The following is a 13,126-nucleotide window of genomic DNA, read 5'->3' on the forward strand; positions in this document are numbered from 1 at the left end:
TGCCCCAGGAATATATATATCTGCAGAAATTTGATGGTCATATAATGGCCGAGATGTAGGAACTGTCAAGGAGTAGGTCCCACACCACCCACACCCCACCCCCCGGATTGGGGTGAGGGATCAAGGCAGGTGTCTGCAGAGGCCCCAGACCTGGGCCTTAACTTCCCAACTCCTGGGTTAATCACTTACCTGTTGGCCTGGACTTCCCCATCTGTGAACCAGACAGGGTTTCCCCGGACCTTGTTAAGCCGTGGTCTCGGTCAGGTAGGGTGGGCTCTCTGGTGTGCGTGTTACAGAGCGACACGGAGCCAGCGCTCCATCAGGCGCTGGGGGTGGGGGCGGGCCCTGCACTCAGGCAGCCCTGGCGGCGGCGGCGGCGGGCGGGGCTGGCACAGCGCGCAGAGCGGCAGCGGCGACAGCAGGTGGGTCGCAGCAAGTCCTGCTGAGCCATATTCAGGCCCCAGAAGAGGTGAAGATTCGGGTACCTGGGGATCGGGGCTTAACGGAACTGACTGGCAGCAGTGGCCGCAGGGCAGGGCGTGGGGCTTGGGGGCGTAGGGCGGGGGATCCTCTCCCTCCCGGCCCACTGCGCCAGTACAGCAGTCTGACCGCGCGGGGCGGGGAGAACGGGTGATGGCCCTGTCTGAGGCCAGGTGGCCGTCTGAGCCACGCCCAGGGCCGCAGAGCCGATCCTGTTCCGGGTCCGGAGGCCTGAGGCAGCTCACGGGAAGCCTCAGGATTCCACCTTGTCCATGACCCCATATTTCAGAGTGGCTTTCCGGCCCTCCCTGGGGCTGCCTCCTCCTCACCCTCAGGGACCCCTCAAACAACCCTAGGCAGGACTCCATCTGTCCCCCTGCCTGGGAAGCAGCTGGGATCTCCAAGCTTCCCTGTGACTTCCTGCAGGGGTACTGCCCATCCCAGTCCTCCGGTTCCCAAGACAGGGACAGAGCAAGGATTGAAGACTGGGCGGGACCTGAATGAACAGCCTGTTATTCCCCTCTGACCCTAATAGGTGCTGGGGGCTGGTTTGGTGTTCTTCTCAGCTGTCCACAATGGCCCCTGGGATGCCCAGCATGAGCAGACTGGCACACTTTTGCCAAAAGCTGAACCGGCTGAAACCACTGGAGGAGTCCACCATGGAGACATCACTGAGGCGCTGCCTGTCCACACTGGACCTGACCCTGCTGGGCGTGGGTGGTATGGTGGGCTCAGGCCTGTACGTGCTGACTGGCACCGTAGCCAAGGAGATGGCCGGCCCTGCTGTGCTTGTGTCCTTTGGTGTGGCAGCTGTAGCTTCCCTCCTAGCAGCCCTGTGTTATGCAGAGTTCGGGGCTCGTGTGCCCCGCACAGGCTCTGCTTATCTGTTCACCTACGTGTCCATGGGAGAGCTGTGGGCTTTCCTCATTGGCTGGAACGTACTCCTAGAGTACCTCATTGGTGGTGCCGCTGTGGCCCGAGCCTGGAGTGGCTATCTGGATGCTATCTTCAGTCACCGCATCAGAAACTTCACTGAGGCCCACATGGGCGCCTGGCAGGTGCCATTCCTGGCTCGCTACCCAGACTTCCTGGCTGCTGGCATCCTACTTTTGGCCTCTGCCTTCGTCTCCTGTGGTGCCCGTGTCTCCTCCTGGCTCAACCATATCTTCTCTGCCGTCAGCCTGGTTGTCATTCTCTTCATCAGCATCTTAGGGTTCGTCCTGGCCCGCCCACATAACTGGAGCTCTGAAGAGGGCGGCTTTGCTCCCTTTGGCTTTTCTGGCATCATGGCTGGCACCGCCACCTGCTTCTATGCCTTTGTGGGCTTTGATGTCATCGCTGCCTCCAGCGAGGAGGCTCGGAACCCTCAGCGGTCCGTACCTATGGCCATCGCCATCTCACTTGGCCTGGCAGCTGGTGCCTACATCCTCGTCTCCACTGTGCTCACCCTCATGGTGCCCTGGCACAGCCTGGACCCTGACTCAGCGCTGGCAGATGCCTTCTACCGGAGGGGCTACAGCTGGGCTGGTTTCATTGTGGCAGCTGGCTCCATCTGTGGTAAGGGCCTTCTGAGCAAGGTGGGAGGGAACTGAGCAGCAGGGCCCTGCCCTAAGCCTCCGGGGGAACACATCTCCATCTGGGCTTCAGTTTAGCAGTTGTATGAGTGGCCCAAGAAGGTACTAATTATTAGGCTATTGACCCGGGTTTGTCGTGAGGGACCTACTGACCTCACCCCCAAATTATACGTAGACTGTCAGTTCTACACCTGGAAACACCCAGGTCCTTTCCTGGACAGAGGCGCTCAGCCTTCATCAGATACTTCAGTGGGCCTGTCACCTAAACTGGGGTGTCCCATTCATGATTGGGGGGTGACAATCCAGAGCCCTGCAGCTCACTCTGAAAGCCAGAAAAACTCATGTCCATGTTGTTCCCAGACAATCCATGACCTCGGCCCCAGCATTGACCCCCCGCATAGGCATGGCCACCATGCTGACCAGTTCCCTCCCCTCTGCCACAGCCATGAACACTGTCCTGCTCAGCAACCTCTTCTCCCTGCCACGCATCGTCTATGCCATGGCATCCGATGGGCTCTTCTTCCAGGTGTTTGCCCGTGTGCAACCCCAGACCCAGGTGCCTGTGGTAGGCATCCTGGTGTTTGGGGTCCTCATGGCTTTCCTGGCACTGCTGCTGGATCTTGAGGCACTGGTCCAGTTCCTGTCCATTGGCACACTCCTGGCCTACACCTTCGTGGCTGCCAGTATTATTGTGCTACGTTTCCAGAAGGCGCCCCCATCCAGTTCTTCAGACCCATCCAGCCCTGGTCCTATTGCCAAAGAGTACAACTCCTTCTCAGACCGCATACAGCTGGTGGGCATGGAGGAGGCCTTGGCCCCTGAGCCTGGGCAACTAAGGCCAGCCCTGAGGCCCTATCTGGGGTTCCTGAGTGCCTATAGCCCTGGAGCTGCTGTGTCTTGGGCACTTGGCATCCTGGTATCCTCAGCCATCACCCTGGGATGTGTGCTAATCTTCGGACACTCGACCCTCCACCTTCCGTACTGGGGTTACACGCTAATGCTCCTGCTCAGCACTGTTGTGTTTCTGCTCAGTCTCCTCGTCCTGTTGGCCCACCAGCAACAGCACCGGCAGGACACCTTCCAGGTACCACCCATAGCCGACATCCACTTGCTCTCAGTCCAGTCAACTCCCCATGCTCCTTCCCCCTCTACCGCAGCAGAGAGAACAAGGGCTCACAGGGCTGGGGAGGCCAATATGCCCACTGTCCTCATTCTGCATGGCATGGCAAGCGGGCATTTGTCTCCAGAATCTCCAAAGGTTCTGTGGACTCCTGAGAAATGAGACCCTGGGCTCGCAGACCTTCCCTGCTGCCCAGCCCAGCCCTACCCTTGCCCCTCAGATCCCCATGGTGCCCTTGACTCCAGCCCTCAGCATCCTCCTCAACATCTGCCTCATGCTGAAGCTGAGCTACCTGACCTGGCTGCGCTTCTCCATCTGGCTGCTGCTTGGTGAGTGGGGGTTGGACTAGGTCCCTGACTGGGCTTTGGGAGGAGGCCAGGGAGGGTGTGCATGGTCAGGACCTGCCCCTCTGGCTTGTATCACCCCTATAGGACTTGCGGTCTATTTTGGCTACGGCATCTGGCACAGCAAGGAGAACCAGCGGGAGCAGCCAGGGCTGACTGCCACGCGCTACGTGGTGTTCCCCAGCGGCAGCCTGGAGGAGACGGTGCAGGCTGTGCAGCCCTGCAGCCAGGCCCCAACCCAGGAACCTGACCTCATGGTACAGCCTGCCAGTCCATGAAGCCAGCTGAAAACCTGCCCACTCTTGCCCTGCCACCCCTATTTCATCAGGAGGCTGGAGGGGCTGGGAGCCTTTTCTCTCTGAGACAGCTTGGGTTTGTAGGCCTGTTCATGCTGGGGGTCCTCAGGACCTTAGGGCCTTAGCCAACATGTGGTGGTCTCTTTGTCCAGCATCTTCCAGTTTATGACAAGCTCCAGCTACATGGGCAGGTGGGGTGGGCTGGTGGGGAGAGGCCTCCAACCCCAAGGATCCACAATAATAACTGCTTGGCCTGCCATGAGGCCGTTGCTGTGTCCACTCTCGCATTCTTTGCAGTATTGAGTCTTCACCTGCTCACCAAGTGACTGTCCCCAGTCTATCAAGGTTCTGCAAGGGGGAGGCACCAGTCCTGAGACAGCCCTGGGCCTGGGACCTGGGATCCTGCCTACAGGCCAGTCCAACCCTTTGTGCTGCTCGGAAGGGATGGACATAGATGCACAGGCTCAAAGGAGTCCATCACAGGGCCAAGGGCAGGTTCACTCTCATGTGTTCCCTGGGGGTAGATCCAGGGAGCAGAGCCTGGGCCCCAAGAAGGTTGTTGAGAAAAGCAATGGAGATCTGGGTCCTCTTGGTTTCCCAGGGCTCTCAGAGAGCACACCGTGTGCCTAAAGCCTGCCCAGGGATATAGCGTCACATGAGCACATGGTCTGCATGGCTACCCTGGGGAATACACACCCAGAATGAGGCAATGGCTGTTTCCAAGTTCTCATTCTCTCCTCTTGCTCTGCCTACCCCTCAAGTCTTTGCAGTAAAGGTTCGAGATGGAGCACACATGTGTGCTGTGCCAGCACCCAGGCCGCTCGAAGCACCTGCCAGCCAGCTGGTGTTTGTGAGGCCCTGGTCCTTGGGAGGGACCCCAGATCCACCCTGTTCCCCACGACACTGTCTATAGTGTCCATGTTCTATTCCCCACAGACACATCCAATTCCCTGTCCCTGCCTGCAAGGACTACACGGGAAGCTTCTGGCTTTGGTAGGCTTTATTCCTGCACATTCTGCAGTGGTGACATCAGCTCTCACTAGGCCCTGAGGACAACCAGGTACTTGTGACCCCGCTCCAATCACCAGACCTCAGGGCCATGCTTCTCACCCCAGCCCTTCTGAGCCCACGTTTTCATGGACACTGCTCTGAGGAGAGAGGCAGGAGGGTCCCCAAGGCTTTGCTGAGGCTCCAGGGGCCAGATGATTCCAGATGCTAGCACAGGCTGAACTCCACCCTGGCCCTCTTCACTATGGCCCATGTTCCTCCACCAGCAAGCTGCCAGCACACTCCGGCCACCAGGTGCCCGTGAGAAAGCCTTCATCTCTCAGGGGATAGGTACTCCCAGATCCCTGCCCCTGTCCTGGTTCTTATAGCCCTCATCCCTCCACTCCTTGGGCCTGGGGTCCAGGAACATTCTCCATCAGGCAAGTCTCTGAATCCTGGGAGGATTCCAAAGTCAGAGCCAGACCAATCTGCTAGGGGCCTCTGCATCCCCTATTAAGGATAGTCCTTCCTGCTTCTAGGCTCTGCCTTGAGTCGTGGTCAAGGCCTCCTGTTTGCAGTTGCTTCAGGGAGGGAAAGCAGCTGCCAAAACATGTACTTAGGCATGACCTTGGGTGTAGTGAATTCCAGATGTACATCCGCCTCACCCCCATGACTCCCTGGGAAGCAGGCTCCAGGAGGCTGAGATGCGGCTCACCCAGGGGGCATAGAGAAGACCCCAGTGACCAGCAGCCCTCCTCCACCTCCTCCTCCTCCAGCCCTCCATAGCCCAAGGCTCTGGGAAGTGCCCTAGCAGGTATGGGCCAAATAGGTGCCTGTGTCCTTGCCTGGGACCCTCAGGGGCCGGGTCATCTGCCTCAAACATTCCCCGTTCCATGGATGAGGCCCAAAGTTGGGTGGGGCCCTGCCCAGGCAACCCAACACCAGAGCAGGGAGACAACCCCTATGAGTCAGACCTCTGTCGACCGCGCATTGGACTCTGGTTGCCCAGATCCTGTTGAAAGGCAGCTGGTGGGGCAGGGAGGGGCTCTACTCCCTCAATACCCCCACTCCGGTGAGAAAAGGAGGACTGGAAGCCAGCCAGGGCTGCAGTCACTGTAACCAGTGTCCACTACTGAGAGTTGATGCTACTGGGAGCACTGGTGACAGCCGTGGAGGTTGTTCTCCAGATCTGGGCACAGCAGGGCCTGCCTGGACCAGCTCCCTGCCATGTGGGTGCGCGGGCCCCCTTGTCTGTGCCCCTACTCTGCTGCAGGTCTCTACACAACACGGACTTCCGTCACCCTGGAGTGGCTGGAGTCAAGGTGGGGACAAACTCCCGGGAGATGAAGGGGAGAATTCTCTGCTCCCTTCTCTGGTCCGCTTGGGTCCATCCATGAGATACCAAGGGCGGAGCCCCCACTCTTCCAAGCCCTGACCCCAACAGCAGGGGACAGGAGTGAACTGACAGTTGGGCCCATAGCTTGAGAAGGCCACCCCAGCGTCACTGTTCAGCTCCCAGCATCAGCAGCCAAGGGGGTGGGTGCTGGGCCCCCTCTAAGAGTGTGAGGGTACTGAGGCCAGCTCTGTCTGCTCATGGTGGGTGGTCACCTTTGGGGCCTTTGCCTGCAGATGAGTACAGTGAGTCAGGACTCGAGGTACGTTCTCCAAAGTGTAGCAGAACTCAGGATCCAGGCCAGACCACAGCTCACCTCCTCGTACTTGGTCCTCCAGTAAAATTGGGCTTCTCCATCCACATACAACAGCAGCAGATCACAGAAGAAGGTGATCTGGGAAAGACAGCACAAATCTGTATCCCAGCCCCCAACCTACTTGCTGCTCTCCCCGCCTCGTCCTCACCTAGAGACCCAAGAACAGGCACCGGGGGCATTTGGCAGGCAAGGACACATGCTCACAGCAGACAAAGGGGATCCATAGTGGCCAGACTCACCACACCCAGCCAAGCCACTCCTGTGCCCAGAGTGATGGTTGTGGGGATGAGCCCGAACTTCCCTGCCTGAGAGAGATGTGGGCTGAGCCTCTGGGTCACCCAGGCCCCCACCTGTCCCTCTGGCCCCCCCCTACCTGCCCGGTGACCACAATATCAAAACGGATCCCATAGAGCTTGAGAAGATTCCGGGCCTCCACGCCAGGGGTCTCCCACCAGTGAGTGGCTGTCCTGGATGCGGGAGAGAGAACTCTGCTGGCCCACTGTGCCGTCCCCAGGCTGGGATGGCTCTCTCAAGCTTCCTCTGACCCATCCATTGATTCCATGCACCCCCAGCCCAAGCCCAAGTCTTGGGTAAGGTCTGCCTGCTGAGGGGACAGGAGGACAGAAAGGTCCTGCCACAGAGACCAGTGAGGTAGGAAGGGGTGGGGGACAGGCCCAGGGCTATGACCTGCTTCCCTCTAGGAACTGGGGGGCTTCCTGCCGGGGAGACTTCCAGGCTGGTTTCCCAGGGTCACGAAGGAGTTGTCGGCAGAGAGAATAGACCAGCAAGAGCATAGACAGAGGGAGCAGGCCGTGGGCAGGGAGCAGTCCCACATAAAGGCAAAGGGCTGGAGACGTCAGTGGAGGCAGGCCAGGCAGAGCCAGGGAGCACTGTCCCGTGGTGCCATCTCCAGACCTGTGCTACGGGGGACCCGTGGGGTGAGGGGAGGAAGGGAGGCTGTGCTTGGGAGACCATAAACGCAGTGCAAGCTCCTTGAGCACATCCTGGATTGAAAAACAAAAAGATTTAGTGCTATAAGGGCACAGTTGAGGACCTATAACTATTAGATGTATTCTGTCAATGTGAAGTTTCTTAGGTGTGGTGAGACCGCCATCAAGTGGGAAGGGTACTCATCCTCAGGCCAGCACTGAGGAAAACGGTGGGGAACCCAGATGAAGGGAAAATAGATGTTCACAGCACTTACCTTTGGCCTTTTCTATAGATTTTTGGAAATTTTCTGTAAAAGCTTAAGGAAAAAGCAAAACAGACAGGCCCCAGTGCTGTGGAGGGGAGAAGCCAGAGGCAGGGTGGGGTGAACAGTCTGAGCTCCTGCTGAAGGAGGTGTGGACCCAGATCAGAGGGGAAGTGTCCAGAGGGAGGCTGGATGGAACCTGTGCTGGAGGGCCTGGAGCTGGGACCACCCCCTTCTGCCCCTGGGGCCCCTCCCCAACACACATGCAGTGGAGTGTCCAGGGGGCAGGGCCTCGGTGTGGCTGCCAGAGGAGGACAGTGTAGGGGACCTCGGCAAGGAGCTGTTGGTGAGGATGGGGGCCCCACCTGAAGTTGTAACTTCTCTGCAGCAGGTGGAAGGAGTAGTGGGGCCTGCAGTCAGAGTTCCTGTGGTCCAGGTCACAATCCCAGCGGATGTGGATGCTCACAGCACCGCCCTGCTCATGACACACCACTGCTCCACCAGCATACCAGCCAGGGGCCCTCTCCCTAGTCCTCTCAGAGCTCCTCCTCCCCCAGCCATGGACCCACCAGCAATGCCAGGTCCTCAAAGACCCCTCCAGCTGCAGCCACAAGGTCCCCGATTCGGAACACAGGGCAATAGGGGCTGGAGTGCGGGTCATAGCGGCAGCTCTTGAAATAGGTGTCATCCCAGATCTCTAAGGCATTGGACCTGAGGGCGTGGAGCCAGGGATCAGACCGGGCCCGGTAAAGGGAGACTCAGGCCAGCCAGGACCCAGCCACACTTACTTGGAAAAGTTAAACTTGCTAAAGGTGACTGCGTTTTTGATGAACAGTGTAAAGTTCTCGGCCTGGATCAGCAAGGGCTTCCTATAAGAGGAGAGGAGATGAGGGGTAGGCTTGGCCCAACCTGGGGTCCTGCCCTGGAAACTAGAGGAGACTTACACTGGCACAGCACCACTCTCCACAGGGCACCAGCCCCAGATCTCACAGGTCCTGTGCGTTCCATTGAAAACCACACACTGACCTGTTTTTATGCCTGGAAAACACAAGACAGACTTCAGTCTTTCAAATCCGTATGGGGTCCAGAGAGGGTGGGCAAGAAGGCTGCTGGCAAAAAGGAGAAACACAGAGGTATGGGAGCCATACAGGGTTCCAGCCCGCACCACCCCCACCCCCCACTTCCTAATGGAAGCATAGGAAGACAGAGCCCAGGTACCGTGACTGTGCGTCCCCATCTCTCCTTCTGGACAGTCCTCATCGGCCCAGCAGTTGGCCAGTGGGATGGAGGGGTGCTGAGGTGGTCAGAGAACAGAGTTAGCAAGGGCCCAGGGGGTATCTCCTCTCTGTGACCCAGTGCCACAGTCCATAGGGACATACCCTCCTTACCTTAACTCTCCAAGCTTCCCTGAGTTTGAGGGTGCAAATAAAAAGAAGTGACAGAAGGGGGAGGATAGATGCTATATCCCAAGGGAGAGTGAGACTCCTCACTGCCTGATAGTTGTGTCCTTGGCAGGAGCAAAAGTAATTCACAGAGACCCAGCTCCTCTGGTCTAATTCAGATGACAGGACAGGGAAGGTGAGGGGACCCTGGCAAGATTAAATTCATGGAAGGTGGAGGCGCCAGGTGGTGGACCAATGGCAGAGCCCTAGCCAGAGGTGCCTGCAAAGGGAAGTAGGCTCCATAAGCTTGCTGAGCGAGCACCGACGTGCAGTGCTGTTAGACCCACCAGCTTTAGCCTGTGCCCTCCTCACAAGACCAACACCCTGGCTGGCTTGCTGTGCAGGAGCTCCCAGAGCCTGGGGGATGGTGTTTTTCACACTCCTCATATGGCTGGCTCAGAAGGAGGAGGCACAGCAGATGCTTGCTGGAGGCTGTGACACTGCAAGTAACACAGTGCATGTGCTGGGCGGGAGCAGACAACCGGGATCCCCAGGAAGAGCTGGCAGGGGCAATGGCTATTCTGAGGAACCGGGCTGGCAGATTGGATGAATTATTTCCCAGTCCTAGCGGTTTCATGGGAAGTGCCAGAAGCTGGGACATGGGGCAAAGAGAAATCACATGGATTCCAGAAAGCACAGAACCATGGCCCCAGCAAAATCTCAAGACAGTCTACAAACTGAACACTAAACAGATGTCCTCTTGGTATTTAGAATGGGAAGGACATAGTACGCATCTGCCGAATGTAAGCACTCCCCCTGTGCACGTACTGCACCTCCTGTGTAGCAGGGTCAAAGATGTGCAACTGCGAAGCCACAAGTAACTGTGGTGGGACCAACCACTAGGGCTCAGGGGACAGGTAACCAGGTACCCTCGAGTTCAGCAAGAGATTAAATTTTGGATTTGATTGAAGAAAAATGTCACCATGCCACCAGGGCTATGTCCTCAGTTCAGAACAGTTCAACTGTTCAAGCAAAATCCATAGCTGGGGAACTGTACTCTTCAAAGTGGTTAAGATAATAAGTCTTATGCATATATTATCACAATTTTTAAAATTAGGGGAAAAAATCCATGGCTGGGAAGGAGAGCAAGTGTGCTCTGTGACAGATTTTGGGTTCCTGGGACATCCCCTGGTTAGAGAAATGCATGGAGCTTCAGGGAGATAATCCACATTTCTGGATGCGAAATGAACAAGAATGGGATGCAGGACTCTGGCTTGATGACAGTTGTAGTAGTGAACAAGAGTGTATTGTATTTACCCACAAAAAAAAAATCGAACACATTAATAGAGGCTGGGCCTAGAAATGGGAAGGTGATCTGCCAACTTGCCTCTCTTTATCAAAGCCCACCTGAGAGTGATACCCAGTTTTGACAGCTCTCTGATAACCCAGAGTCTACAGAAGTGGGACCAGGATAGGAAGAGCCTGGACACCTCGTGGAGAACACAGGGCTAGTAGAAAGCTTCTGTGCCCAGAGGCTGGGACCCCTAGGCAAGTGACTCAAACTTTCTGAGCCTCAGTCTCCTCATCTTAAGTGGGAGCCATAGTAATTCCTATCAGGCAGGGTATTTGTAAAGACCAGATGAAATGACTTGCTTTTTTCCTTGGTGGAGGGATTAGGGGTCCACGGGGAAGCCCCCAGGAAGCCTTACCTCTGGGCATGTTCCCTGAACTTGCTTTGGTGTCACAAGGAAATTGGTCACCAAGAAGAATACATTTTCTCCCTAGAATGCAAGTGTCAGAGTTAGCCCCAATTTTCTCCCTCAACAGGAGGGTCCAGAAGCTGGCAGTTTGGTCCCAGTCCTGTCTGGCCATCAGCCCTGTGTCCCAGGAGAACACCTACAGTGAGGCAAATTTGGGCAGCGATAGGAGGCTGGCTAGATTTCTGGCTTTTTCTGAACTGATGTCCACCTCTTTGAGACAAGTTTATTTCTCACGTTCATTCCCATTTGTTCAACCAGAATTTCCCCCAAATGTCCTGCTTGTAAGCACTGAACATCCAGAGTTGAGTTGTACCTTCCCACCCAAGATAGTGGGCAGATAGACCCACACACTGCAGGGGCCAGGCCAGGAGGAGCAGGAAGAGAACTCTGTACATGTGCGAAAATGCACCCCAGGAAGGGGAAATGAGGGTGGGGCAAAGGGCATCAGGGTGTGGTAGTAGATAGGATCTGGTGGATAGCAATATGGAAATGGAACCTTGCAAGTGTGGAAGCCAAGTGCTGACAGACTTGGAAGACATATCGTGAGAAATCTCAGCCCAGCTGCTGCGGGGAGTGTACTGGGGACCAATGGGAAGCCCTCAGGCCCGGCCCAGCAGTGCAGGAAATAAGGGAAACTCTCTGGAGATGAAACACATTGGAGGGAGGGACAGGAAGGTGTTGAGGCAGATCCAGCTTTGGCACTGAGGGACATAATGACCCTTATTGAATGAAAAGAGGCCTTTCTGGGAGAGGGTGATGATTTCTTTTTGGAGTGAAGGATATGCATCTGGGAGGTAGGTGGATACTAGGCTACAATTTGGGCATCAGCAGGACAGAGATAGAAACAAGCCATGGATCATCTGGATGGAGGGACAAAAGGTCAAGAAATGCACCGTGAGAGGCACAGAGGAGACTCTGACAGCAGTGCCCAGGTCAGGGAGGGGAGCATTCAGGAAACTCCCAGTCCCGGCCCCCAATCCCCTCCACCCCACCTGCAACTCATGCCTGAGTTGCCACAGACTCTACTGAGATACACACGCAGTCTTTGCAAATGCAGTACCTCGGGCCTGGCTTCCTAACCCATCCCCTGCTCCACCTGGAAATCTCTTAGGCGTCCCTAAGAGTCCTGGGTCTTTCCCAAGCCCAGCCCTGTGACAGCCTCTGCCACCGTCTGCCTCTCTCACATGCGCATGCTGCAAGGTTGCTCTTAGAGGGCTAGTGCCTCGCAGCACCACTGCTGAGGTACCCACCTGTGATGGCTTCACGAAGTCAGCCGTGTCCCATAGCTGGTCCCCCAGTTCCTTGATTTGTGTCACAGAAACCCCTTTGAGTTTGGTGATGACAGAAACCTGGGGGTCCAGGTCCTGCTCCTGGTAGCCCTTTTTGGCCAGAAGGGCCCACCTGAGGAGAAGGTGAAGGGCAATGTGGCATATCCCTGGCATACAGTGAGGGGCAGCAAGTAGGGGCCCTGTAGGTTTAGGGCCCTGCCCTGAACAGTGTTCAGGGTCCCTGCCTCCTCTCCAGCCTCATTCTCTCCCCAAACACCCTGCACAGGCCGGAGATCTGGCCACACATCTGAAAGCCAGTGGCCCCAGACAAAATGTCCACCAACATCTCTTTCACCTGCCAACCCCTCACCATGCTGCACACAGTTCCCTCCTTACAAACTCCTCTAAGTCCCAGCTAAAACTGGTCTCTCTCCTAGGCCTCAGTGCTCCAGCTCTCACAAGTGTCAGGGACAACTTATTGCCACACCCTGGGCACTCTTGGGGTCCATCTATTCTGTGGCCAGAACCCAACATGGGTATGGGGACAAGGCCCTGGGAAGAAAATGAGTAGGCATGCAAGAGGACCCAAGCACACAGCTTGCTCTGTAACCCAACTGCTTCTAGACACAGAAATCCCTCCTTCAGCCTAACCTCCTATTATGCCTAATCTCCCCCCTCTACCACAAGTCTGGCCCCTGAGCAGGCAGACCCTCAACCCTCAACCCAGCAGGACCAGCCATGATCCCTCCAGCCAGGGGACCAGGTGCCATGCTCTTACCCCACCATGTAGACTACAGCTCCGAGCTGCAGCAGCCTTTGCAGGGCACCCACCCGACAGTTCCTGGTCATCACATACTTCTCAGTTTTGTAATCCAGAAGCCCCCAGTCTACCGCGGCCCCTGGGGAGCCCATGTTCCTGGTTCCTACTGGCTGCTCCGGTGCATGAGTCAGCACAGCAACTGCTGCCACAACTGAACAGGAGGCGAAGCAGGTGCCTGAGCCAGGCCAGGTCAG

General features: G+C 56.7%; 2 protein-coding genes across 2 annotated transcripts; one reads left to right on the plus strand and one right to left on the minus strand.

The window, feature by feature from the left end:
• The first annotated feature begins 395 nt into the window (after nt 1-395).
• On the plus strand, nt 396-4,089 carry SLC7A4 (solute carrier family 7 member 4). Its single transcript, XM_037497911.2, has 5 exons — nt 396-469; nt 1,016-2,037; nt 2,498-3,138; nt 3,395-3,503; nt 3,606-4,089. Exons 2-5 carry the CDS (start codon nt 1,056-1,058, stop codon nt 3,794-3,796), a joined length of 1,923 nt encoding a protein of 640 aa, XP_037353808.1. The 5' UTR covers nt 396-469; nt 1,016-1,055; the 3' UTR covers nt 3,797-4,089.
• Nucleotides 4,090-6,269: 2,180 nt separating this feature from the next.
• P2RX6 (purinergic receptor P2X 6) lies at nt 6,270-13,072 on the minus strand. Its single transcript, XM_037497703.2, has 12 exons — nt 12,891-13,072; nt 12,095-12,245; nt 10,794-10,865; nt 8,921-8,996; nt 8,647-8,740; nt 8,491-8,571; nt 8,272-8,413; nt 8,068-8,177; nt 6,884-6,977; nt 6,750-6,815; nt 6,511-6,588; nt 6,270-6,424 (listed from the first exon to the last, which is right to left on the minus strand). The coding sequence occupies exons 1-12, from the start codon at nt 13,022-13,024 to the stop codon at nt 6,356-6,358; spliced, it is 1,167 nt and encodes a 388-aa protein (XP_037353600.1). The 5' UTR covers nt 13,025-13,072; the 3' UTR covers nt 6,270-6,355.
• Nucleotides 13,073-13,126: the final 54 nt, after the last annotated feature.

The sequence above is a fragment of the Talpa occidentalis genome, unplaced genomic scaffold (assembly GCF_014898055.3).
Source record: "Talpa occidentalis isolate TD23 unplaced genomic scaffold, MPIMG_talOcc4v2.1 talOcc4.8, whole genome shotgun sequence".
NCBI classification, from domain to species: Eukaryota; Metazoa; Chordata; class Mammalia; order Eulipotyphla; family Talpidae; genus Talpa; species Talpa occidentalis.

What these genes read in the sequence shown, in the direction of transcription:
- P2RX6 (XM_037497703.2), bottom strand. Translation starts at nt 13,024, where the DNA reads ATGGGCTCCCCAGGGGCCGCGGTAGACTGGGGGCTTCTGGATTACAAA. An exon ending in TTCAGGGAACATGCCCAGAG is followed by an intron (nt 8,997 to 10,793) that starts GTAAGGCTTCCT and finishes TGACCACCTCAG; the next exon opens with CACCCCTCCATCCCACTGGC. An exon ending in AGCAAGTTTAACTTTTCCAA is followed by an intron (nt 8,414 to 8,490) that starts GTAAGTGTGGCT and finishes CCACGCCCTCAG; the next exon opens with GTCCAATGCCTTAGAGATCT.
- SLC7A4 (XM_037497911.2), top strand. Translation starts at nt 1,056, where the DNA reads ATGGCCCCTGGGATGCCCAGCATGAGCAGACTGGCACACTTTTGCCAA. An exon ending in GGCAGCTGGCTCCATCTGTG is followed by an intron (nt 2,038 to 2,497) that starts GTAAGGGCCTTC and finishes CCTCTGCCACAG; the next exon opens with CCATGAACACTGTCCTGCTC. An exon ending in ACCGGCAGGACACCTTCCAG is followed by an intron (nt 3,139 to 3,394) that starts GTACCACCCATA and finishes CTTGCCCCTCAG; the next exon opens with ATCCCCATGGTGCCCTTGAC.